At 49.0% G+C, this 24,812-nt stretch overlaps 3 protein-coding genes across 11 annotated transcripts in view; 1 reads left to right on the top strand and 2 right to left on the bottom strand.

Moving 5' to 3' along the window:
- Nucleotides 1-2: 2 nt before the first annotated feature.
- ARMH1 (armadillo like helical domain containing 1) lies at nucleotides 3-2,822 on the bottom strand. The gene is given in 7 exon segments (XM_058843367.1): nucleotides 3-438; nucleotides 915-1,265; nucleotides 1,949-2,250; nucleotides 2,297-2,330; nucleotides 2,611-2,670; nucleotides 2,672-2,790; nucleotides 2,793-2,822. Coding segments are annotated over 7 exon segments (1,332 nt in total).
- Nucleotides 2,823-6,286: 3,464 nt separating this feature from the next.
- Nucleotides 6,287-9,758, top strand: TMEM53 (transmembrane protein 53). Of its 4 annotated transcripts, none has more exons than XM_058842402.1 (3): nucleotides 6,287-6,395; nucleotides 6,876-6,985; nucleotides 8,693-9,758. In XM_058842402.1, the coding sequence occupies exons 1-3, from the start codon at nucleotides 6,332-6,334 to the stop codon at nucleotides 9,353-9,355; spliced, it is 837 nt and encodes a 278-aa protein (XP_058698385.1). In that variant the 5' UTR covers nucleotides 6,287-6,331; the 3' UTR covers nucleotides 9,356-9,758. The 4 variants fall into 4 exon arrangements, with proteins under 4 accessions (XP_058698385.1, XP_058698384.1, XP_058698387.1 ...); XM_058842401.1 differs by having other exon boundaries at nucleotides 6,288-6,395; nucleotides 6,873-6,985; XM_058842404.1 differs by having other exon boundaries at nucleotides 6,302-6,403; nucleotides 6,873-6,985.
- Nucleotides 9,759-15,392: 5,634 nt separating this feature from the next.
- The window catches only part of RNF220 (ring finger protein 220), a 219,629-nt gene continuing 210,209 nt past the window's right edge, over nucleotides 15,393-24,812 (bottom strand). For all 6 annotated transcript variants that reach the window (XM_058842397.1, XM_058842398.1, XM_058842395.1 and 3 more), the window contains one exon: nucleotides 15,393-18,387. In XM_058842397.1, the coding sequence (XP_058698380.1) occupies nucleotides 18,316-18,387 (72 nt within the window). In that variant the 3' untranslated portion in view covers nucleotides 15,393-18,315. The remainder of the gene's footprint in view (nucleotides 18,388-24,812) is intronic.

The following is a 24,812-nucleotide window of genomic DNA, read 5'->3' as shown; positions in this document are numbered from 1 at the left end:
ACCTAAGAGCCGTTCTCGGCAGCTACCGATCCAGGGCTGTCCCTCCCGAGGATACAGCGACGCGGGTTGCCCCCCCTGCTCGACCCCCTGCTGCCCCGTCCCGTTGCCCCGGCAGCGGCCAGAGCCCGGCCGTGCTCGGAACCAGCGGCCCGGGGAGCGGCGGCCCGAACTTTGCCGAGTACCGGCGGCACCGCCGCGCGGTGCACCCTGGGTATGCAAATTAGGCTGAGCGCTCCTAAGGCGCCCGCGCCCTCCCGGCTCCGTGTCGGTCGCAGCCGGGCAGGGTCGGGGCCCCGGGAGCGCTCGACCGGGACTCCTGTGCTTGCCCTTCGCCCCCGGCTGGGTCGACAGATCCTACTTTTGTACTGGACCTCCAGCTGTACTGAGCACAGCACACCCAGCATGGGCTCCATGAGCACACCGGGCACATCTCCCATCCTATCCTGGGGAAAAGGGCAGAGTGGTAGTGCCAGGAAAATGAATTCACAAACACCAGAGGTTTATGTCCAAAAAGGAGACAGAGGCATCCTTTTACTTTATTCAAATAAAGGGAGAGGCCATGCGGCATTCCCCTGTGGTCTCTCAAATTTTTGGAGGGCGCAGCCTCCTTTTTATCCTAATTCTTGGCTGCTTGTCCCTTCTCTCTTTCCCTATAGGTCGAGGTACTTGAGAGGTACAGACTTCCCAGAACGCCTGATACCTGCGACATCTTCCCCCCCCTCCAATGCATAATCCTTTCTTAATTCTTAACTCTTGTGGAATTCTTGGTTCTCTTTCAGTGCCTCTTTCATCTTTCAGTGGACTCTATCTTATTGTTTCTGTTGTCTCTCAGTGATAGTTGCATTTTATCAGCAGACCCACTGCTTGTTTGTAAAGACAAACCCGTCATTCCTCTCAGTAGGGACAGTCATCACAGTTTTCCAGGATGTTCCCTTCCAGGCAGTAGGGCTACCCAGTGCAGCCACAGTGCCAAGAAGACAGGCACAGCTCCTCCCTGAGTAGGGATGGACACAGGTGGTAACACTGCCCGTTGCCCCCAGCAAGGCCCACTCCTCACAGGCATGACCCCGAGTGTCTGCAGGGCCCTGTGCTGGAGCACGGCTTCGAGGCCTTGGGAATCTTGGCTCTGGTACTTGGGATTGCTGTGGCCCAAAGAGTCCAGCAGAACCTCTGCGTCTTTTTGACCTTTTGCTTAGTTGGAGGCATTTAAGAACTTGGTCAGGGCTTTCACCTTTGTGCAGAGAAAGAGATGCCAACTTGTGTGCCTGGATCAGCCTGGATCAGCCACCTCAGCTGTTTCACTGTCAACTCTCAGAGAACCCAGTACCACATCCCACTTGAAGTGTGGCTCTAACAGCCAGGACAAAGTTTCTCTGTCCTTGTCAGGAGCCACAACTACAAAACCAGTTAGCTAAATTCTGAGCTGGAGTAAGTGGCCAAGGAAGGTCCCTCTGCAGGCATTTACAGAAAGAGAGCGTGGCACTGGCATACCAACAGAGTTGCTACAGATCCCACTACTGAGCCTGCTGAGGAAGCTGCAGCAGCATGTATCACCCCTTGGCCTCTAAGAATGTCCCCTGAACTACAGAACTAACATGGTTTGGCTTCCACTACCCAGGAAGAAAAACAGGAAAAAAACGTAGTAATGCTTTTAAAAGATACAAGCTACAAAGCTCTCCCACCCCAGAGAGAAACTCTGGGAAAGTTTGCAGTGGGTGAATGCTGCAAGTGAGGATGGAAACTGTTTTGTGGTTTTAACAGGAGGAATTGCAAACAGCAAGGCAGCAATATCACACCAAAACGACTGTGAAGAAAGTGAGCTTGTTAAAAAATGAGAGGGGATGAAATGCAACTGCTCAACAATAGCTGAGACTCTGAACTCCTTCCAGCCAGAGCAGCACTGCTGGATCTGCCATGAGCAGGCAGAGGGAAGGGAATGGCTCAGTGCAGCAAGCAGCCCCAGGGGCTAGAGGTCGGGGAGAACACCCTCTCCTGAATCAGGACAAAGCACAAATGGACGTGCTGTGTACCACAGCTTTCATAAATGAGCTCCTTATACTCCCCACCAGTGTCTCCAGTGAGCAACAGCAGCGTTAAAGACTCTCTTTTGTCCTCTTCTTTCAGGTGGCTCAGCTTCAGTATTTGCAGAGGAATCAAGACGCCTCTGATCTCCAGAAATTCAGTAAGGTATCTGTGGCTGCAAGGCTGCAAGAATAAGGGGAACAAGGATTTGCCTTGGAGCCCGTCTTCCTCTGCCAGCATGCCATGTCCTGGGAGCCATCACCTCCCATCTCACTGCAGTGGGTAGAGGTCTGAGCTGGATCCTGTCTCTGCAGAAGAGCATGGACCATTCTCTTACAGGCAGGCAGAGGCAGCACACTCATCCAAATGTGAGAAAAAACACTAATTCTAGATTCCTGAGAGACGGGTTACATGGCTTTCCCTTCAGTTCTATCTTTCAGTAGCCATGTTATTTTTTAAACCTGTAGCATGTGGCTGGATGTGGGTGTCTCTGTACAAAAGCTTATTCTTTAAACAAATTTTCAGTAGAGAACTTGCCCATCCTCTCCATCTCACTACCATGCAGCACCTCCAGCTGTCTAAGGAAACAGATGCTTCATCTTGAGCCACACTGTTAGGTGAGCCAGAAACCAGCTGGCTCCCTGGGAGCTCCAGCTCCAGCTCTGGTTCTGCCTTGCTTTTAATGAAGCTGTTCAGGATGCAACTTTGAGCAACTTTGTGGACACTATCCTGTTCCTGCAAGAAAACCATGGTTTTCTTGGTTTCCAGCTAATGGTTTCCTGCTCTTTGACAGATGTCATGATGTCTTCTGCCTAGAGAAAAATGAAAGAGTTTAAAAAGGTCTGTGAAGAAAGACGGTACTAATGAATTACCACTAGAGTCACATTTAAAATCTCTGGGAAATAATATTAAATCACTTAGTAACCATTTAATTTCCCTTTCTCTTATACTCATTTAATATATATGAAAACTGGCAAAAGGAGAGTTCCTGATGTGTCTGAAGCTGCACAATGAATCTGTGACAGACTTGAGATTATTTTCCTGGGCAGGTGGTTTAACCACAGGAGCTCTCTTCTGTGCTCTGCTAATAAAGTCATTTTGATGTTACCCATTACCCCAGCCCTGTTTCTCACTAGCCTCATGATATGAACACTGCTTCTCATATCTGACCTGCCAGGGAATAAATAGAGTGAAATGAGAGCAGAAATAGGTATGGATTTATGGGGAGTGACAGGGTCAAGGGGGCTATAAATGCCTGTTAGCACAGCAGCACAGCCCTCACTCACGTGCTGGAATGACAGCGATTTGGACTGGGCCCACACCTACCCCAGGAACATGTGCCTGGCCTTGGCAGCGGGAAAGTGCTTTAGTACCCCTTAGCATGACAGATACTTGCGCTATCTTTTCTCTACCTAATTTTCCTGGCATGTTTTTAAACAATCTAAGATAAGCTAAAATGATAGGAGCTATAAGCAAGAAGACAGAAGCTCCAGAAACATCCCTTGTCTTCAATTCCTTCTATTTCTTCACACAGGTGTTAAATAAAGAAATCTACATTTTTTTTCCAGGTGTCTTTGTCACACTTTTGGCTCAGTATGATATTCCCTAGTGCAGCTTTAGATATGTGAAGGTGCACTTAGTAAGGGAGATGGAATGTCAAGGACTAAGGTCTCCACTTGTGTGGCAATCCCACAGCTGTGCACGCCTTAGGCCGGAGGACACTGACCAGTCTGAAGGAGCCTCACAGTTAAACACCAGGATCTGTGCCCACACACAGATGCAAAAAGAGGGATAAGGTCACAAACAGTGGCATTAACACAGGTACCTTGTCCTCCACCAAGCTGTATCAACATGCCTAAGGATAAGAAAGGAATTCACACTTTGTCTAATGCACTTCTTGGACTTCCTACCTAACAAAAGCACTGTTCTAGGTTTTATGTAAGTGTGGTTTATTATATTATATATTATAGAAAAAGAGTTAAAATTACATAAAATCTTTGTGTTTCAGAATAAGAAGTTTCTTTTGATGTAATACAAATCATCAAGATTACCAATTTCTTATCTACAAAGTTGTTAAGCCCTTTCTCCTAGTATCTGGAGCAAAATTTCACATCAGTTCCAAAATATCCCCAAGATACCTGCTCAAAAGTAACTTTCTACTCCTATTATCTGAACCAGACTGAAAACAATGACTAAGACATGAGCATGTATCTCAGTGCCTAAAAACAAACAATTAAAGTCTTCAAAAAGCTAGCTAAGAAACAGTGCTTGAGAATTAAGATGAGTTGAAATTTCATTTGGGAATTAACGGTCTGTGTTCTGTAAGGTATCTGTGTCCTTGGCAGGACGTTTTCAGGACCTCCTTTGCAGGGAAGCAGGTTTAAAATAAATCCATTTTCCCAAAATACTTGTGATTGAAAATGTTATTAGCCATAACAAATGTTAGTGCTGACAGGAGAATGGCCTGTTAGGGGCCTCTGCTGAAACAGTCAAGTGAAAGTCATATTTCACATTATTGCAAGCATTTTCCTGTGATTTACAGAATATTTGTGAAACATTACTTACAAGGCATATGATTGATATTGAGAGAACAGCTCGTGTGTAGGGGGAATCTGTATTTCACAGAGACTGTTTGCATGAAATTTACAGTCCCATAAAGTGCTCCTCTGTCCTCAACAGAGATCTAGTTAAAAGAACTTTACAGTCTGAAACATCCTAAAATTGATTCTAAATTAACGTTTCCATATTTATGTTTAAGATGCTGCTGGTGTAATGCTCTCCCATTTTTATTATAAAGCTGCAGTAACCACCCCCCGCTCCCCACTACTCAGAAATACCAACACCATCCTCTGGACGTGAGGATTTTAGTGATACAAAGGGCTTGCCTATGAATCAATGGCGAAAGAAAAAGAAAGAAAAAAAAAAGAAGTTTGAAACAATAATGACATGGCTTCAGAGAATACAGTAGTGTCTGTCTCTGGCTGCTGTAATAACAGCAGTTGCTGACATAGGAGTCTTTAAGCCAACATTGCAAAGTACCCTGAAAATGTACATTTATGTTTTTATTATGACCATTTTACATATGGGGAACATACAGACACAGGGAAGTTAAATGACTTGCCTGAATCGTTTGTCAGTGCTAGCTAGCATCAGCATGTAACTCCTGGCCATTGGCTTCAGACTCTGCTGTCAACAGTGCTGGGCTGCCACCCAGTCCACCGGACCTCATAATCAAAACAAGGCTAGGTCAGGGCAAGACTTTATTCCTGCCAAGAAAAAAAACAGTGATTTAGGAACTGGCTCTGGCAATTCAGCAGTTCTTTACACCCAGAGTCCTGCTAAATCATCAGACTGAGATCAAAAGGCAGACTGGTGGTGCTTCAGCCTCAGACCGAGTGTGAGGTGTCAAGGAATGATAGCCTTGGACTCATGGGAGGACAGCGTGGCAGTGATTTGGTGTTACCTTTGCATCTTGCAACATCAAGGTTGTGCTCAGCTTTAGGCAGAACATAGGGCTTGTTTCTCGGGCAGGTTTCATCCTTTCCTGGCACACCTCAATTCCTCCCACGCACAGAGCACCTTCCTCAGTGTACCCCAACATCCCCAGCCCCTCAACCCACAGTCCCACCGGCCCCTCTCTCACCCACATGTCCTGACCCCCAGCCCCACTGCTGAGCCAGCCACAGCCCCAGACCCAGCCCTGCACTGCCCCCGCCTCCATCCCATCCCCCGCCCCGTCTGATCCACCGCAACCTCAGCGTTCCCTGCCCCAGACCATCGTCCCACAGGCCTGATCCAGCCCGGCCACAGGCCCTGTGCTCCCTCACACCCCAAATCCCGCTCCAGGTCCTACAGTCCCTGACACACTCCCGGACCCGCATGCCCAGCCCTTCCTGACCCAAACACCCGGATCAGGGCCAACAACACGTCTCACCCCTCATGCCCGCCGTGTCCCCTGCCCCCTCTGACTGCAATCCCCACTCCAGGCCCTACAATTCCCCTCATCCCGGCCCTGCGACCCCCGCCCGCCTCAGCCCCCGCGCCCCGAGGGGGCGGTTACCCCGCACAATGACTGACACGCGGCTGAACCAATCGCTTCCCGGCTTTCTCCCCCTGCCCAATGGGTGGCCAGTGGGCGGGGCGCCGGGCCGGTGCTAAGGGCGCGTTGCTAAGGAAGTGGGGGGCGGGTAGGGGGCGGGGCGGATGGTGAGGCGGGGTGGGCGCTTTCCCTTCCCATTGGCTGCGAGGAGGGAGGTGGGCGGGGCTTCCGGGGGGGGCGGAAGCGGCGGCCGGTGCGCGGAGCGCGGCCATGGGCGCGCGCGGGCTGGAGGCGGCCGTGGTGGAGCCGGAGCCGGAGCCGGGACAGGCCCGCGGTGCGGAGGCGAGCGGGACCGGGGACACCAGTGACAGCAGGGACTGGGGCGCCTCTGCGGGCCGAGAAGGGGGAGCGAGCTGGGCTATGGGAGGAGGAGCCGTGGGACATTGGTGCTGTAGCAGGTGTCTGGCAGTCCCTGGAGGACAGGGCAGGACGCTTCCCTTTTCCCCCTGGAATGGCAGCAGCTGCCGCTGTGTCGCCGGGAGGGGGAAGAGCGGTCTCGCCCCCCGTGGGGATCAGTTCGGTGCTGGTGTGCGTCACTGGAGGGCGGTGGGGGCTGCAGGGGCTGAAGCTGTGCTGTGCGCGGCGCCCACGCAGTGAAACCGGCCTGAGGCGATACTCGCAACTGGCCGAGAAGTCAAACTCACGCTTGCTTCACCATTGCCTTTAAGCTTTTCTAAGCAGACAAGCCGCTGTAGGTTGTGACTCGCGCAGGCTGTAGGGCTGTTGCTGTAACACTTGTGATCTGTTTCAGAAGGCACTGCACAGAGAGGGCCTGCCGAGGGCCAGCCTGTGGTGATCCTCCTGGGCTGGGCCGGCTGCCAGGACAAATACCTGGCCAAATACAGCGCGATCTACAGCCAGAAGGTGAGTAGCCTGTCTGTATTTTCATGACACTGTCATACTGTGAAACTGCCTTATTTTTGCATGTTGGTAAAGTCTGTCTGAAGCGTCTCCCAGTGTCACTCATGGAGAGTGAGTGAGAGTTCTGTCATTGAAAGCTCCTCGTCTCTCACAGCCTGGGCAGTGTTATCTAACAGCTGCTGATGTCACCTTGGTGTGTGCAGCTAAGACAGAAATACTTCCTTGGAGAAACTTTCAGCTGCTGTGTGACTCACTGAAGTATCTTAAGGCTTTTAAAATGGTGAGATTATTCAGGAATGACGTGAACTGTGTTAGTTTTCCAAACAGGTAAACATGCAGGGAAAGATTCTCTGTTTACTGCTTGCTGTTAGGCCACAGCACAGACATGGCGAGGCTGGGGTGGGAACTGACAGAACACATTGGCATCTCTCGTGCCTTTGGCTCTTCCTTCCTGTGAAAATGATTCATCTAAATGTTGTAAGCCAAATTAATTTTATCCTGTCTGTGAAACAGGCATCCTGTGATAGTCATAGCTGGTCACTAGGAATTCCTTGTGTTTGAACTAGAGAGAACTGTCCTACTGCCAGTTCCCTAAGTTATGATATTTTCCTTTCTAATATTATATTTTTTTTTGGAATGACCTCAGCTTGTAGCATGGGGACCCAGTGAAACATTAGTTTTGTTTTTTTCTCTCAGTCAGCATACAAGGAATCTTGTATTTATCCGAATCTGTTCCAACTGTAGGTGGTAAAGTTTGTACATTAACAAGTCTATTGTTAATGTGTAATCCAGTGCAGGAGTCATTAATTGGCTTGATCTAGTGAAGAATTAGTTGTTAAGCGGCTTTAAGATGCTGCTGAGCAGATGAGAAGCATGTTACAGGGCAGCATGACAGCTTCTTGGAAAATGCGTTTCTCTCAGAAATGGGAGAGGATGTGTTTTCTTAACTCACTAAGAGGAAGTGGCTATAACCATGGCAAGATGGTAGAGAAGGCCTTGATTTGAGAACTTGCTATCCTCTTCTTCCTCATTCACTATTTAGGGAGCTCTGGGGGGGTTGTTTTGGTGACTTTGCTTTGTGCTTGTCAGTGAGCTCAGGTGATAAAAAACGTCTGAAGCATTTATAAATGTAGATCCATCTGCTCTATTTTGAAACTCCTCCAAGATCCTGTTTCCAAATCTATACCTAAATGTAAGGACTTAAGTGTGAAGACAATTGCTCAGGAGTTCTGAGTCCTTGAGCCAAAGCTCTTTCTTTGTCCAGCTGGAGTGTTTCAGGAAGGTCTACAAAAATCATGTCAGTGTTGGTTGGTGGTGAGTCTTAGAGACAGCTGCAAACAAGTGCACCCGAGGAGAGGAAGAAATTCCTCTTTCTTCTTATATTTGTTTCAGTGTGATAAGCTGGATGTGTACCAGAGCAGGCTCCTCTTACCAAAGTGCCTGATACTGAAGGTCTGTGAATCAGGGAGATGGTTTTCTTCTCCTGGGTGAAGATTAACACCCATAAAAATGGGTGGCAGTGTCCCCAGGGGTTGTGCCAGTTAGCACAAGATTTGAAAGGATTTCAGACATGACCAAAGCCAAGCCTCTGGCCTTTTTCTGTTGGAAACCTGTCCCAAATTTTCATGTTCCTTGTACTGCTGCTTGCTTACTCACTGTAATTTGCAGCACAGCTTAAATGTGTGTGGGGTCTCTTTCTGTTGTTCTTAGGGGTGCACGGTCATCCGTTACACAGCTCCATGGAGGATGATATTCTTCTCTGAGACCTTTGGTATCAGATCCCTGCAGACCCCAGCCAGGCGACTCCTGGAGCTGCTGTTTGACTACAGTGTTGAAAATAGACCAGTTCTTTTCCATGTTTTCAGCAATGGTGGTGCAATGCTGTACCGTTACATCATCGAGGCGCTCCACACTCACAAGCCGTTTCAGAACCTCAGAGTAGCTGGCACCATTTTCGATAGCGCCCCTGGCAGAAGAAACTTGCGAGGAGGCCTTCGTGCCCTGGCGACTGTCTTGGTCTCCATGAACGTGCTGCTCAAGTATTTCCTGCTGTTCACTTTTGCCAGCATGGCCGTTGTGCTGCGGATCCTGCTGTACCCCCTGACCCGCTTCATCCACGAGAGCCATTACGATGCCCTGCTGAAAGCGCCCTCGCGCTGGCCCGAGCTCTACCTCTATTCCCAGGCTGATCTCATCATCAAGGCCAGCGAGGTTCAGCTCATGGCCAATGCCCGGCAGCAGCTCGGTGTTCCTGTGAAAGCTGTGGACTTCTCAGATTCGCCTCATGTCAGCCACATGCGGGTGTACCCCACCTATTACCACAGCCTCTGCACGACTTTCCTGTCTGACTGTGTTGGGAGCTCACCTCCTTAGTGCTCTAATGACCTTCAGTGTTTGCCTCTTCTTGCTCAGCTCCTATGGGAAATGTCACCCTCTTTCCTTTTATGTCTTTGAAACCAGGAAAGTAGATGCTTCTTGTTTGTTTGGTTTGGTTTTTTTTTTCCCTACCATGTACAAGTCTGAAAGCCTCCAGCCTGGCCTTTGGACCAGCCACATTAGAGCAGAAAGTAGATACAGATTAATTTAAAGTCCTGAAGCTGAAATCCTGTCATGGTTCATGTTGATGTACTCTACCAAGGTGTCACAGACCAGAATCTCACACTGAGTATTATTTGTTTCTTCCTGTCTCTTGTTCTCTGCTTTCCTTGTTGTCCCTGATATCCAATGTGCATGTTCTGTTGCTTGTACTAATTTTGCAATACACCTCTTCCATGTCTTTGTTGTTTGGTTTTTTTTCCCCTCTCTGCCATTTGTTTTATCTTGCAGTGAGCAAACAGAGCCAAGTCTGCAGGACTTTTTGCTTTTCTCAGTGCATCCCACTTGTACTCTCCTTGATGGAGATCAGGCCCTGAAACCAAGTGTAAGACTGGGAAAAGGTGTGTGCAGGGCACATCATCTGGTTCCATTAAATAGCTGAGATAAAACAGTCAAAGCTCTCTGATCCTTAGTGGGAGCTTAAATATTTGTGATAACTTTTGCTTCTTCAACCCAGAGGTTTAAGCTAACATTTTTGAATGTGTCTAGTGTTTTGTTTCTCTTCCTTCCAGTCTTTTGTGTGTTCTACTAAGTAATTTTGCTTTCTTGGAGAGCTACTTATTTGTTATTGTATGTCTTTGAGCAGCCTGTATTTTGCATCTGGATATTCAGGGAAACTTTTGGATTACAGCTGTGCCAGACCCCCAAAACAAAAAGGTGGAACTGCAGAAGAAAATGGAACTATCTCTTGGAGCTATGCTTTATACTCAGTATTTTTTAAATCACCTCCAGCCTACAAATGACCATGAAATACGATGTTTTTGTCCATAATGTTCTTTTTGGATGATCAGTCTTTGCAGTCTATGCAATGTGTACAAGAAGTTAATTCCTTCCACCTAGTGAAAAAGTAGCTCATTGCACTGTACTTCATCCATGTTTGAGTTTAGGTTTTATTGTTTATTTGGGGAAGAAGTGGGGATAAAGACAGAGGAAAGCCTGCTGATGTGTTCATGCTATGTCACAGCATAGCAAGCTAATTAATAATATGATGAACAGGTTTAGCCAACTTTAAATTGCCAGAAGAAGCTCTGGAGGGCTGTGACATGGGCCTACTTGAACAAGGAGCTGCCCTAGAGAGGTAGGCACTTACAAAGCAGGAGGAGTTTTGCAGAAGGTTCTGCCAGTGGGTGGCTGTGCTGGTCTTGCCCACCCTTGGGGTGCTGCCATCCACAATTACAAAACTCTTGCTGTTCTGGATTGAAACACAGAGGGGGCGGTCCTTGAGAAGCACTAAAATAATTTGGAAGTTTAAAACAAGAACTGTAACACCTCACAGAAGTGAAAGCACAGGGTGAGTGGCAGGAGTGACCACACAGCTGTTTGTAGCAGACTATTGTGACAACGCACAATTTATTTTACAGCAGAATAACCCCCTGATGAGCATGTTTATAGAGGGAGGGTTGGGCTGTATATGGGATAAGTGAGAATTAACTGAAAAGCGCCTGATGATCTGGTTTATATTTGATTTTTTTTAGAAGTGAAAACTGTCACCAGGCACAAGAGCCGGTGTTGCTTGGGATCCAGTCTTCAGTAGGTGTGACACCAGTTCCATCTCCCATTGTGACAGTGGGGTGTGAGGGCTACCCCGTGGTAGGAGCCTTCAGCCTTCCCCTTTTTATGGAGAAATTCTTGTTTCTAGGTTTTGAACCTGTAAAATCCAGGCATGGTCCCCTATCTCCAGAAAGCCCAGATCAGACATCTCCCAGCTTTTTAAAGTAGGCCCCTGGCGTGTATGTCAGTGCTGTAACTCCTGAGCTGTCATGTATTCATCTGCTTTTTCAGAGATCTGGGCTGGGGCTTCTCAGCATCCAGCTTGTTTGTAGCACTGTGAACACTCTTGGGGGACAGAGGTGATAGAGGCTATTTAGCCAGCACTTGCCCTCATGCTGGTTTCTACAGGTTCAGTATTTTACAGATCAGTTAAACACTCCATAATATACACCTCTGAATTAATACAGTTGTTTCTGGGAATCTGCTGTTCCTGTTTATTGCTGCCGGTGTTGAACTTCTGTTTAAGCACTCAGGCTGTTGCAGAACATGGCTGGCAGGAGCTGGAGCTAAACCCTCTGCTCCTGCCTGACAGGATGGTGAAGCTTCTTCTGGGGGGAGCCTCACGTGTCAGCTGCACCTTCCTTCCCCACTTTCACTTCCCCAGCACGGTGTTGCCACATGGCCAGCTCAGTCCAGCTCAGCCTACTTCCCCACTTTCCAGGGCAGCAGGCAGGGAGCTCTGCAGTCAGAGGTGTCCTGAGCTTTGCAAACAGGAATGTGCTCACAGGCATTTCCACTGCTGCAAAAGTGACTTGAAATTTGGAGGTGATTTGTGTACACAGCTCTCTGAGAGCAGGGTGATCTCGGGCAAGCCAGTGATTTACAGAGCCAGTCTTCTGAGTGGGTTTTGTTTTCTGAGTCCCAGCAAGTTTTAATTCCGATTGTGAGCACTGTGTGATATGCTGGCCTCTGCTTTCCTGTACTGTGTGTGCCCCCACCTTCCTGCCCTCCGTATTCCTGTGGCTTATTTGAAACAGAAGGTTAATAACTTGGAGCCCAAAGGCACATGGCTGAGAACTGATCCAAGCACTACTGGATTTACAAAAACCCAGCCTCAGACCCTTAATCCTTGCTAAACTGTCACGGTTTGGCGCAGCCAGTGTTCCTAAAGAGCTTCAGCCTGAACACTGAAAGCCCAAAGGTTGTGATATATTGGCAAATCCAGGTAAATCTCTGAATGAGCTATGGGGAGGAGGGGCACTGCAGATCTGTTCATTGGGAGGAAAAATGCAGCATCCCTGGGCTTGCTTCGAGGGTAGGGAGTGGGATGTGTCCCAGAGCTTGTTTTCCTGCAGTCCAGCCCTCATGTGCAGACTGCAATAGTGTGGGTGGAACACCAAGAGTGGTGGGAGAGGAGGATGGTCACAGCTGGCTGCCACAGTTGTGGTAAAACAAAATTAACTTTCCCTCAGTAACAAAATCCATTTGAGTGTTTCCTGTGAGGGAACTGAGCAAGCAATCCTGGCTTGCTCCCCTGTGCTGTCTTCTCTCCCCAGGCAGTGGTGATGTTACTGGATGGTTTTGAAAAACAAAATAAGCCACTTAGTGGTCAGGGTGGCCCGTGTGGCTGGGCTGGGAGGGTGTCAGTGCACCCAGAGCTCCCTGTGGCAATGGGAGAGGCTGTGGTGGGGAACTGGGCAGGCCAGGGGCAGGATCCAGCCAGCCAGGGTTCAGGTTTTGGAGCTGGGGGAACATTTTGCAGCACGAGTAATTCAAATTAGGCTCCTGGGTGGAGACTGACCTGTGCCCACACCTCATAAAGGTGTTTTAAAAGTGTGTGGGCTGAGGTCCCATTTTCATGCGTGTTGGGATGCTGGAGGCATATGCGTGGAGCTCTGCCATTGATGGAAAAGTGGGAATGGACGGGATGGAACCAAGCAATCCAAGCCCGTGCTGCATCCCAAGAAGTGAAGGAGGGAGGCTGGTCTCCACAGCCCGTGCAGGAGCTGGCAGGGGGCGGCTGTGCAGAGCCCACGGGAGCCCCGTGCCGGGCGGGAGCAGCTCCACGAGGTGGCAGCAGGACCCCTCTTTCCCGCATGGAGAGATTTCTAGTCTAGGAGACAGCTGAGCAGATCCTGGCTAAGACCCCAATAGCACGGCTCAGCCCAGCGCTTCTGAGTGCCTGAGAGCATCTCCTGCAAAAGGTCTTCTCTTGGGACAAGGAAAAATACCAGCAAGAGCTAACTCCGATGACAAGACTTAGAGATTGTGAATTAATACATAACAGCATCTCTCCCTAGGGCTGCCTGCCTCTGAAATTTTTACTAGATCCCATTCTTCAGCTTTAACTGTCTAAAAGTCTAACAGCAGGAATAGCTTTCCTGCCCTTCTCACCTCAGCAGACCAGGTCACAGCACTTCCCTCTTCATCTCCCATGGAAGGCCATCTGTCTTTTAAGTGAAATCTGTGTAATAGTGTGATCAAGCAGACCATGGCCCAGCTTCTGGGAGCTCCATGTATCAGGACTCTGGAGCTCCCTTGGCTTCCCTGTAGTCCCTGGGAAAGGAGCTGAGCTTAGTGCTGGTCTTCTGAAAAGGCTGGCAGGACCCCCCAGCACACAGGGTTGGGGGCTTAGAATGGAATTAGGAAACAGAACAACACAAATGGGGGCTCACAGCCACCACCTGATTTGTCTCCTAATGCCCCCTTGTCCAGCACACCCACACAGCTCCTTCACCCGGCCTGGGGCATGGGCATCCCTCCATCCCCTTCCCTTTGAACTTGACCTCCCCCCATCCTCTCATTTCTGCATCCTCACATGGCTGCAAGTGCACCCCAGCACCATCAGAGACGGGCTACGTGGGCATGGCTGGGATGGGCAGAGGTGGGCACAGCATCCTTCGGTCACACTCCCAAACCTATGGGGGCTGGGGCAGCGAGAGCTTGGGCAGCCCCTGCCCCCGTGGAGTGATGGATGAGCTGACAATAGGGTATTGATAAGGAATTAACCTTGAGCCCTTCTTGCTTCAGTGTCAATAGAGCAGGAGCCAAGTACACACGTTTGATTGGAAATCTGTGTTTGGCCTCTGCCTCTGAGCCCATTGAAGGAGAGAGACGAGAGGGGGATGTGAACTGCCCTGCTGCCCCCTCCCCAGCTGGGACCCCCCAAGGCAGATCCCTCTTGGCTTCCCCAGCCCCCTGCTGCTGGAGTTCACTGTGGGCACCCAGCTCAAGAGGCTGCAGCAGCCTCTGTGCTCCCAACCTGGCATGTGGAGGGCTGGGTACCAGGGCCCCCCTTGTTCCCTAAAGGGCCTGTGCCCATCCTGCACCGGCCTACACTCCGAGCAGTTTGTTTAATTAAGTGTTTTGCCTAATGGGATTGCCTCATTTCCATAACAAACTGGCGGGCTGTCATTAGGTGGGCTCCCTCATTCATTACTGTTAATTAGATATGGATCCCCCAGAAGGCGGCGCGGGGTGATGAACGAGGCCCCTGACACACGCTATTACACATTAGCATTTTCTCAATATATCCGATACATCATGGTCCTCTGCTTCCTAAAGATATTTTAAATAAAATATTAGCAGCCTGCTGTGGGGTAGGTGGAGAGGGAGGGAGGGTTTCTGCCCCTCACCCTGGCCTCAGGTCTCCCTTGGGCTGGAAGTGGATGGGAGAGTGGCTGAGACCTTCGTTGCTTCTTGCCAGCCAAAAAAGTGGCCAAATCCCACCCTTTCCCTATCCTTGGCATAGCAGATGGGAAGAGGTCCCCGACATCTTTATTGCCTCCTCCCACCAGCCTGGGGACCCCAAGCAACCCATCCCTGGGGGACACAGCCTTGGGGAGGGGTTTGAAAACTGCCCGTTGACCCATCTGCAAAATGTTTGTAAACCAAAAGCGTGGGCGCCAGCCGTGTGCCGGGGGGAACCCGACCTCTGTCCCCCCGCCCCAGCAGCCTCCCAGTCCCTGTGTCAGGGTAACCCTACACTGCACTGGAGGCCCCTAATGCAGGAGGTATAGATCTGTTGGGGCTGCGCGTCTCCTGCCCCCAGCTAACGCAACCGATGAGACTTCATTATGGGGGTGTCCCCTGAGGGGTGCCCTTTGCCCCGCCCTCCTGGCTCTATGTGGGGACCAGTTGGGGGAACCCATCCGTGGTGGGGTCTGGTGCATGTCCCAGCATCCCCCTGCATCTGTCCCTGCATCCCAAACAGGACCAGGACTCCCCTCTGGGACATTACTCACATCCAGGGGCTGCAGCTTGTGGGGGTCTCTGCTGCCTCTTGCCTGCAAAGGGAAACACAGAGAAGCAGAAAGCGCCCGACAAGATTTATACTTGTTTAATTAATGTCAAATGTAGTTTACAAACGGGAGTGACAAGTACCTCTTTGTATAGTATACACTGACACACAATCATTGACACACCGGAATATCGCTTTGTGCAACTGGGATTCTTTGGGCAAAGATAGGTAACTCTGATATTTCACTTTTTTTTTTTTTAAATCATTTAAACTCATTACAGAAGAGGGGAAGTGGCAGATGCCTGTTACAAACTGGGATGCCTCTCTCCCCAGCCTTCCCCCTGCAGCTTCCCCCTTGAAAACAGGGGATGGCTTTACAATTTAAACAAAAAAAAACAAACAAAAAAAAATCCCAAAGCAAAGAACCAGTGACTAGTTACATATGGTTTTACTCATACGTACATAAAGCACATGGCTGGTCCACAACACCTGCCAGAAAGGCCCTGGGAGGGAGCCAGGCTATTTCCAAGGAAGGGCTGGGTAGGGGTGTCCTACCCTCTTGCCCTTCCTGTCTGCCTCTCAAACCCACCTGGCTGCCCCCTCTCAATCTCTGAGACCTCAGCACCAGCACCCTCCCAGCTGAGCCATGTTTTTCTCCCTGCAAGTTTTTCTCCCTTTACAAGTCCAGCCTGAGCTGTGCATGCCTGCCTTTCCTCTGCCTTGTGCTGCTGGCTGCAGGGTTACCCTGCAGTGACAGCCCCTGTCTGCATTCTCCCTCTGAAGGCAGAACCCTCTGGGGTGCCTTGGCTTACTCTGGTTCCTGGGAACTCTGCTGGCAGAGCAGAGGAGGCTGCAGCTCTCTGGTCTCAGAGGCCACACAGTTATCAGTGTGGACACAAGGGAAACTCCCAATTAGGAACTGTTGCCTTTTCATGAGATATTTATAAAATAACAGCTCCTTCAATTTCATTTGGGTTTTTTTGGGTGCAGTGGGATCCTTTTGAATCAGTCAAGAGATACCAAGGCTGCAGCTGTTCTCTGCAAAAGAGCTCAAGGTAGGGAAGCAGCAGTGGGACTGCCACACCCCCCACATTCTGCTTACCCAGCCCTTCCCTCTCTGGAAACACCCCAGCAGCACTGGGGTCCTAGCTCCAAACCCCTCATCCACTGCTGTTTCCAGACTGTCTTAATGCTCCAGCTATGCTGTGCTGCCAGGTAGGATCTGCTTGGAAAGGAATGGGGCAGATGAGCTTTCCCATCTCCCTGTCTTCTGGCTATGGGGAGCTGGCACCCCACAACTGCCCAGGAAACTGTGGCAGGGATGCACAGTGTGGGGCTGGGAGAAGTCCCAAGGCCTTGGAAAATGGGTCAGTATCTGTTTCTTGGATCCTGACAATAAAAGAAAGAACAACAAAAAACCAGGCCAGATGGCAGCTTTGGTTAAGGCTGAGGATACGGGAGACAGGGACAAGCATGAGGGACTGCATGGAAGAAGCTGGGGCTGCAGGGGACCTCTGGGTCCAGCTGAGAGTTTCTCTGCTGGACCCTGGGAGTGGCAGGGGGAACGAGACAGGGCTGGCTTGGCTCTCTGCCCTAGTGCCAAAACCTCTTAGGAAAAATGCAGGGTGCGGGAGAGTGGGAGCTGGGGGAAGCGAGAGCAGGGCAGGGCTGGCTCTGCAGGGCTTGCACAGCTCTGCCAGGCAGCCCTGCACGGGAACTGGCTGAGTCTCTCTGGGCAGGACCATCCTGTCCCCTGCCATCCCACTGTCCTGCCTCAGCACCAGCCTGAGCAGCCCCGGCATCCTCAGCCAGGAAACACTGCCCAGAGGAGGAAAGCAAAGCCAGGCAGGGCAGGGGAAGGGGCTATGGCCTGGGGGAGCACAAGGTGTCAGCCCGACCCCCAAGCAGGCACTAGGGGAAAGGACAGTGCTCTGACAGACTCCCTCTTTCCAGCTCCTCACCATTTGCCCCTTCCCCAGCTGGGAAAGATAAAGGGGGCTGAGCCAGATTCCCCCTGTCCTGCCTGGCCCCCCGGTGAGGAGTTAAAAGCTGTGTCTTTCCGGGGATAACGATTCTATTATAAATAGCCCCATTAGCTACAACTAATGACAAAAATCCACCTCCTCTACTCCCCATAAGTTCTGTAAGTTATGGGCAATGCTACAGCCATTACTAAAAGCTGTTAACTTCATATCTGAATGAGGAAATATACACCACAGAACATTAAACCATTTATATTATATATATGTATATATATACTTTTTTTAAACTAATGACTTTAATGCCAAAACTTTGCTGAACCAAGAAAAATATGGGTTTAATGTTCTCTGCTCATTTTTTTTCTTCTTTAAAAAAAATACAACCCAAAGAAAAGAAAGGGAAACTTATTAGTATGTAATGTTTGAGTCTATCCCATTTATACACAACATTGTAAACATATATAATCTATATTACATGTGCTTCATTTCTGCCTGGGTGTGTTTTTTTTTTTTTTAAACCTTTTAGTCATCACTAGAACACCACAAAAAACCAAAACAGAACCAACCAAAAAAAAAAAAAAATCAAACCAAAACAAATAAAAACAAAACAAAAACTGATCAAGGAACACAAGTTACAGGTTATTTAACATCTTTCTGTCAAGGGTCCCTTCCCCAGTCTCCTGGGGCCAGAGTGGTCGACAACACAGTCCAAAGGAGGGCTCATGAGCCATCCGCAATGCAAAGCCAGCTCCAGGGAATGGGTGATGGGGAACACTGGTTTTAAAAAAGGGGGCTTCACAACAAAGGATTTGGTTTTGCCCGCTGCAGATGCTGAAGGAGGTCTCAAACTGTGGGACCTGGCAGCCGAGGCTCCCCGCTGCTCCTGTATCCTCGAGTCCATGTCTGGAGTCCCTGGTTTGTTTTTTCTTTGAATTTTAAAACGTCTTTTTTTTGTTGTGGTCGTTCTTCTCCCCCTGGGTGTGATGAGCTGAGCCGAGTAGCTGGGTCCCGCCCTCCTGCTGGGTCCTTCATAAGTAGATGCGCCGAAGGTCTCCAGGAGACGTGATGGTGTTACACTGAGGACAGAGCTTCTTGGCACCCTGCAACCAGCAGATGAGATGCACAGTGTGAGAGCGTGAAGGACATCCCTGCCCTTGGCCTGGGATTGCAGGAGCAGTAAGGCCCTCCAGGCAGGGCCATGGCCTCCAACAGTGAGCACAAGATGTGTGAAGGGGGAGTCCCAATGCCCTCCGTGCCTATCCTGCAAACCCCCGTCCCACTCCAGTCCCTGGTATGAGGCAGCTGGACAAGCAGGACCTCTGCAGAGGGCTGAAACTCAGAGCCAAGGTGCATCACCCAACTCAGCACCACTGTCACCACTGGTTGCCAGGGAGATTTGCTCCTTTTTGTTTCCCTTGCTCACCTGCAGCCCTCGATGAGCCAGTTCAGGTCACTGAACAGGCAGAAAACCCAGCTGGAACAAGTGAAGTTTTCAGCAGGGATGACAAAGCTGGTTCATGGGGGGGCTTGGACCATCCCTTTCAGAGCAGCACAATAGGACACTATCTCATCCATCCTGCAAAAGCCTAAGAGCTGCTGGCATGAAGGAACCCTCCATCCCATCCTCCCCAGCTCACACATACTGCAGAGATGAGTCTGTTCTGCCAAGATGAGCTGGAAACAGCAAACTGATATGAGTTGGGGTGGAGTAATGGGTGGCCCACAGGAACAGTACATGAAATAAAACAAGGGCTGATGTGCCATCTATCACCAAGCCTGACAGCAAGAGGGTGTTAATAAGCCTCAGAATCAGGGTCAACCTAAGCCGGTCATCATTAGATTGGCAGATGTGACAGACAATTGATGGGAAAAACGACAGAAAGATGGCTCTGCTGTGAGGCAGCCTCCCAACTACAACACCAGCAGCGTGGGAAATTGGGATGGCCCTCCCTGCTCCCACTGCACATTATTCCTTGCAGTCATGGACTTGGCACACTTGCTATTCCCTGAGCTTTGCACTTCTGAACAATCAGGTCCCATCTGACAGTGCCCGCTGCCAGTGGCTCAGCTGTTGATGGAACACATGTGGGGACCATGGGCACCTGCACTTGATCTAAACCAGTCACACATAAAGTCCCGTTGAGCTAGAGTTGAATGAAGTGTAAAAGACCCCCAAAACACCTTGAGCATCACTCTCAGGGTGAGTGACAGGCTGGAAGTCTGAAGGACAGACCACTGGTGGTCAGGATGGCACACCTAACGCTGGTGCTGATGCCTGTGGACACATCCTTCCACTTAACTGGGACAACTACTGTGTCTGTTTAGATTTTCAGTCTTCTAGGGCAGGGATCATCCCACTGCATTGCCTGTGCAATGCATCATGCAGCCCTATGCAGTAGTCTTCACTGAGTGGACTTGGCATGCTGGATTATGGGGGGAGCAAGTGCCAACTGTAACTCAAAGGAAAGGTTTAAAACACTGATGAAATGGAAACTTGAGTGCACTGGAATTCAGCAGAGCCTGTTTACTTAACATGCCTCTTTGCTTATGCTCAGTATCTCAGCTTTGGATCTACAGAATCAGAAACAGCAAGCTCTACTCTGCATGTCTCAGTAAAAACTTGCTGCAGTGGTGAAAACATGAGAGAAAAATCTGAACATCTGCCCTTTCTGCCACTGTGGTGACACAGCATCACTCCCAAGGGGCTCACTAATCTGGATACAAATGCCACAAAATATCCTGTTTCAACTGAGTCTCTACTCAGTTCCATGCAGCTCCCTTTTCATTGGAGGCACCTGTTGCATCTAGTTGCCCTCTTGGCATCAACTTTGTAGCTGGAGGGGGTCCCAAAGGAAGTGGCAGGAGGTGCTGAGGAATTAATTCACAGCACGTTGTCGGAGGCACAGCAGCTGCCAGCTGCCTGTTCAAGCTTTCCTGTGTGTCCTGACAAGCACAAGTGTGCATGGGGACTTTAAGCATTCCAGATGTGACTAGTGCCCACATCTGTGTCCATCTCTCCTTCCTTACTTTCAAGCTTACTTGTAAGAGGCAGTAAGGTATGAACCAAAGGCTGCAGGTGCTCACTATAAGCACCAGCCCTCTGTGCTCAGCCCACAGGGATGGCAGAACAAGCCCGAGCCCGATGGAACCAAGTGCATCTTTGCTGCTCTCTTCCATAGCAAAGCAAGGTCAGGTATGCAGTTCCCTCATACTACAGGGAAAGGGAAGATGGCTGTATTTATCTTGACAGAAATTGAGATTTCTGTCCTGGAGATCTGTTTGCTGCACCACATGCTGATGGCTTGTGGTGGTTTTAGCACTAGTTAAAAATCACCAGAGTACTTACTCATTTCTTGCTGTGAGATATGGATTAGCAGAAGGGCAAAACAGGCTTAAACTCCCAGCAGCCTCTCTCAGAGCCATCACCTCCATGGGTGTTTTCCACTTTTTTCCTAAATGCCAAACTACCACATGGCTTTAGGGAGATTCACTCTCCCACCTAAACCTGAGAGCTGCACATGAATAGTCAGGGACAAATTTTCAACCATGTCACAAAGCAGAACCCAACCACATTTAGCTTGACCTATTTTCTGCAAAAGCTACATAATCACAGATTGATTTAGGGCAGTGGTAGATACTGCTTCACCTGCACGTGGGAAGCAGGGCTCATCCTTGAGCTCTGAAGCCTGGGTACATTGAAGGGAATAACAGCACCCTGGAAGCCTTCAGCAGCCTGGCCTGAATGCAGTGCAGGCAGCACATGGCACGCTGGGCCCAGGGCTCTGGGTCTCTCTAATACTTTGGACACTTGGGGAAGCATTTTTCTTTTATATTATATGAAACTGCCCTCCTCTGCACACATAAGCATGTGTGGTAAATTCAGAACTAAGTCCTGATTTTTTACTTTTTAGATTGAAGTTGCTCAGAACCTTGTTCCTTACATCTGACTTTTCAGTGTAGGTGTACAACATTTATCTGCACCACTGATTAAGCTCTCCTCTCTTGTGGAGAGGCACATAAGCTTGTACACACACATGCTGGCACAGGCACAATGAAAAAGCATTTGCTCCCCCACTGCTCACCTGCCAGCTGGGGTTACTAAACTTTTCCCTTGAAATAAAAATGCTGTGGAATAATAAGTCCCACCTGTCGGCCATTTCTTTTTCTTTTTTTCCAGGTCCTTCTGCTCCTTTCATCATAGCTACATGGAAAAGCCTTGATGTGTTATAGCTGTGTGTGCTGGAGTAAAGGCCACCTCAGCTTTTCCATTATAAACCCCAGTTTTGGGGGGTTTATAAAACTCTGCTGCAAGAAGTTTGCTCCAGGGCTGTTACAAAGCAAAGAAATGGGGCTGGAACCAGGATGGAGTTTATTTTTTCTCCTCCCTTCTTAATTAAAATTTGGCAAGTGATTGATCCACAATACAGGCTAATCACTTGGGGTAGTAGTTTGAAAAATGCATTAACGAGAGCTGAGATGTTGAAAAGTCGTTAGGGCTTACATGGTGCCAGGAAAGATTGGAGTAGTTTGTCTTAAAGTTGCCTCTTAAAAAAAATGGTATGATGTCTGCTATAAATTGGCTAAAGCAGGGAAACTCACAAGGAAGGATTTAGGCACTTCCTGCTGTCCTGTGGGTCTAAAAATGGGCAATTTCCAAGAAGAATATGTTACCAGGCACAGAGAATAGAGAGACACACAAACAGAGCAGGCAAAGAAAGTAAAATTGAAGCAGAGAGACGACAGGAGGGACCCAAACCAAGAGGCAGCTTCTTGCCAGGAAAGGAACTGAATGCCAAGATCCAATTCTCAACCAAGGCTACCCTCCTCTCCCACCTGTGCCTCCACACGAAGTGTGGAGCTTCTTCTCTGCAAATGCTAATTCCCAGAGAAACAGCTGTCCTCTACTGCCACTGTGGGGTACCCTCCAGCTGTCAGGTAATGGGGTTAAACCACCAGGAGAACTTCTTTCATGAAGCCTCCTTAAAGGGTAGAGCTCACCCCCACAGGCTGCTGGAGGCCAGAACTGAAGAATGCTAATTAATAACCAGAGAACCTCATGGCAGATGAGAACATCATGAAGGCTCAAGCACAGCATTCATGTAGCTGCTGACTCAGGAGGTCCCTATATGTTGCTGAAGCACTGAGGAATCACCCAGAAGGACTGCTCTGTGTCTGTGCTGTTTTGTACAAAATCACTCCAGCCCACATGGCATATATGGTACTAGAGCCTAGAAAGAGTGGCAAGAATGTACTAATTACTAAAGATATAAATGTGTCAACTGCAGAGCTCACATATATATCGATGGATCCCCTGGAAGCATTTTGTAATGAAGAAGGCTTTTTAGAAGTGATTTTTTCCTGCTCTTGTAGCTGTCATTTTCAAATAAACCCAAGACAGGCAGGCACAAGCCTGGAGTCAGCAAATACACGTGGGAAATGCTGGATCTGGCTTGTACAGGTGACGGAAAACCAGCAAACTGCACTTGCTCAAATAAACCTCTCCTCTTTTAGCCTTTGCACACACCAACAGCTCCTTCACTGACAAACAACAGCCTGACTTAGCTTCCAGCTCCATTTACTTAATAAAGAAGGATACCAGGGATTGGGAAATCACAAAACTACAGCTCTGAGAGATGTCAAGAATTCACCAACCCATTCCCTGGGCAAGATCACCTTAACCTGAATTACTGATGACAGACACTCATCAACTCTGTTCTCACAAACCTCCAAGGATGGAAGTTCCAAACCTCCCCAGCAAATCACTACAGCAGATGACCAATCTCTTCTGTTAGAGAACTCTCCTCAGGAGAAGGAAAATACGAATCTCACCCACTATTAGCTGTAGGGCCCCTCTCAGTTAATGGGGAAGGATGGAGACAGGGCAGACTTACAGAGGCAGATTCATCCCCTACTACCCCATGACTCAGGCTGCAGCGAAACAACCAGCTCGAGATGGACACCCACCATGAGGCTGTCAGCATTCACCTGCTGCTGCCCAGGCTGTCTTGCTCCTGCAACAGCATTTCCTCTCCTATCTCTGAAGAACCCAGAACATGTTTTCAGGGTTTCCAAAAGGGATCACAGGTAAATCACTCCATGATCTTGGTTCTCTTAAGGCATCTCCAGGGTCCCTTTCTGTCAATCTAGACTTTGCTTCAAAGATGGAATCTCCTCTGGTCAATGTTTCAAACCCAGAACTTGAAGCCTGTTGACATGCTAAGCTCCAGTATAATTATACCTAAGCTAGAAAGTCCAGCAATCATTTGTAGAGCTAGTGATTAAAAGTCTCTTCCTTGCCCTTACCAACAGAAGAGTTATAATTTGGAATTGAACCTAAAAAGCCAGAAATCCAAAAATTTTATTTTCATGAAGTCTAAGCATTTTAAGATCCAATTCTCATCAGTGCCCTAAACAATATCAAATCATATGCTCAGATCATTATACTATTGTATCCTAGAAAATGTTTAAACCATAGGTCCATAGACACATGTGAGCATCAAATTTCACCCTGTCTTAAATACCCTGCAGAGGTTTAGAAGTGCTCCCAGGCACTCTGAGCCTTCAGTTCCAGGGCTGTGTTCAGTACATGATCCCTACTCTCTCAGACAACTCACACTCTTTAAGTTAATATTAGACCTTGGCTGGGCATGTGAACCACAGGCACATAGGAGAAAGCAGCACGGATGGCAGATCTCCAGATTGTTCAAAAGGGGCCGGAAGCCTGACACAACTTGCCTGCTCCAACTCCTATTAACTCCAACAAATTGTTTATTGCACAACAGAAGAAAAATGCTGCCCCTCTCCCCCAGCCAAGTCTTTCCATGTGTGCTGCACGCGCAGGCTCCCTCCTCCCAACCCCACTGGGGAGCCAGCTTTATACCCAGGGAAAGGTAACAGCAGCGATTATTACACACACTATCCCACAGCTCCTCGCTTGTTAAAAAAAACAAGAGTCTCTTTTGTGCCCGAAATAAAAGGAGATACCTTAATTAGAACAATGCAGGTTGGTAAGCATTAAACACTGAGCCCAGCTGCTGTATGCCATTAAATTCATAAAAAGGGAGGGGGGAAGGAGGGCAGTCTTAACGAGATTACACACATTGACTTTGATCAAGACACAAAAGCACCAAGGCGTTCCAGGGTTTTTATTGCTGTCTTCAGGCTACATTTTAATGGTTACATTAGAAACATGCGAACACAGGCTGGGAGATTTTTTTGAGATGGGAGAGGGAGTGCAAGCATGCCTTGTGAAAAGGCCTGGTTTAATAAATTGGGGGCTGCAGGGAGAGGCTAGGACTGGGGAACACATGACTAGTCTCTTATTAATTGCTTCCCCTATGCAAGTGCCAAGTCCTAACATGATGTCTTGCTGGACTATTCCCATCTCGCCTGCCTGGTCAGCAGAAGAGCCATGTGCAGATCACACACAGCCAGCACCATCGAGACCTTTCTCAAGGAATTCTAGGGGGAGATGGCTTCCCCTCTGCAAGTGAAATGTTAATCCCTCAGCACCTGGAGTGACTTT

This window comes from Poecile atricapillus, chromosome 7, assembly GCF_030490865.1.
Source record: "Poecile atricapillus isolate bPoeAtr1 chromosome 7, bPoeAtr1.hap1, whole genome shotgun sequence".
In the NCBI taxonomy this organism is placed as follows: domain Eukaryota; kingdom Metazoa; phylum Chordata; class Aves; order Passeriformes; family Paridae; genus Poecile; species Poecile atricapillus.
The sequence above is the reverse complement of the archived record's forward strand: the minus strand, read 5'-3'. Positions and strand labels throughout refer to the sequence as shown.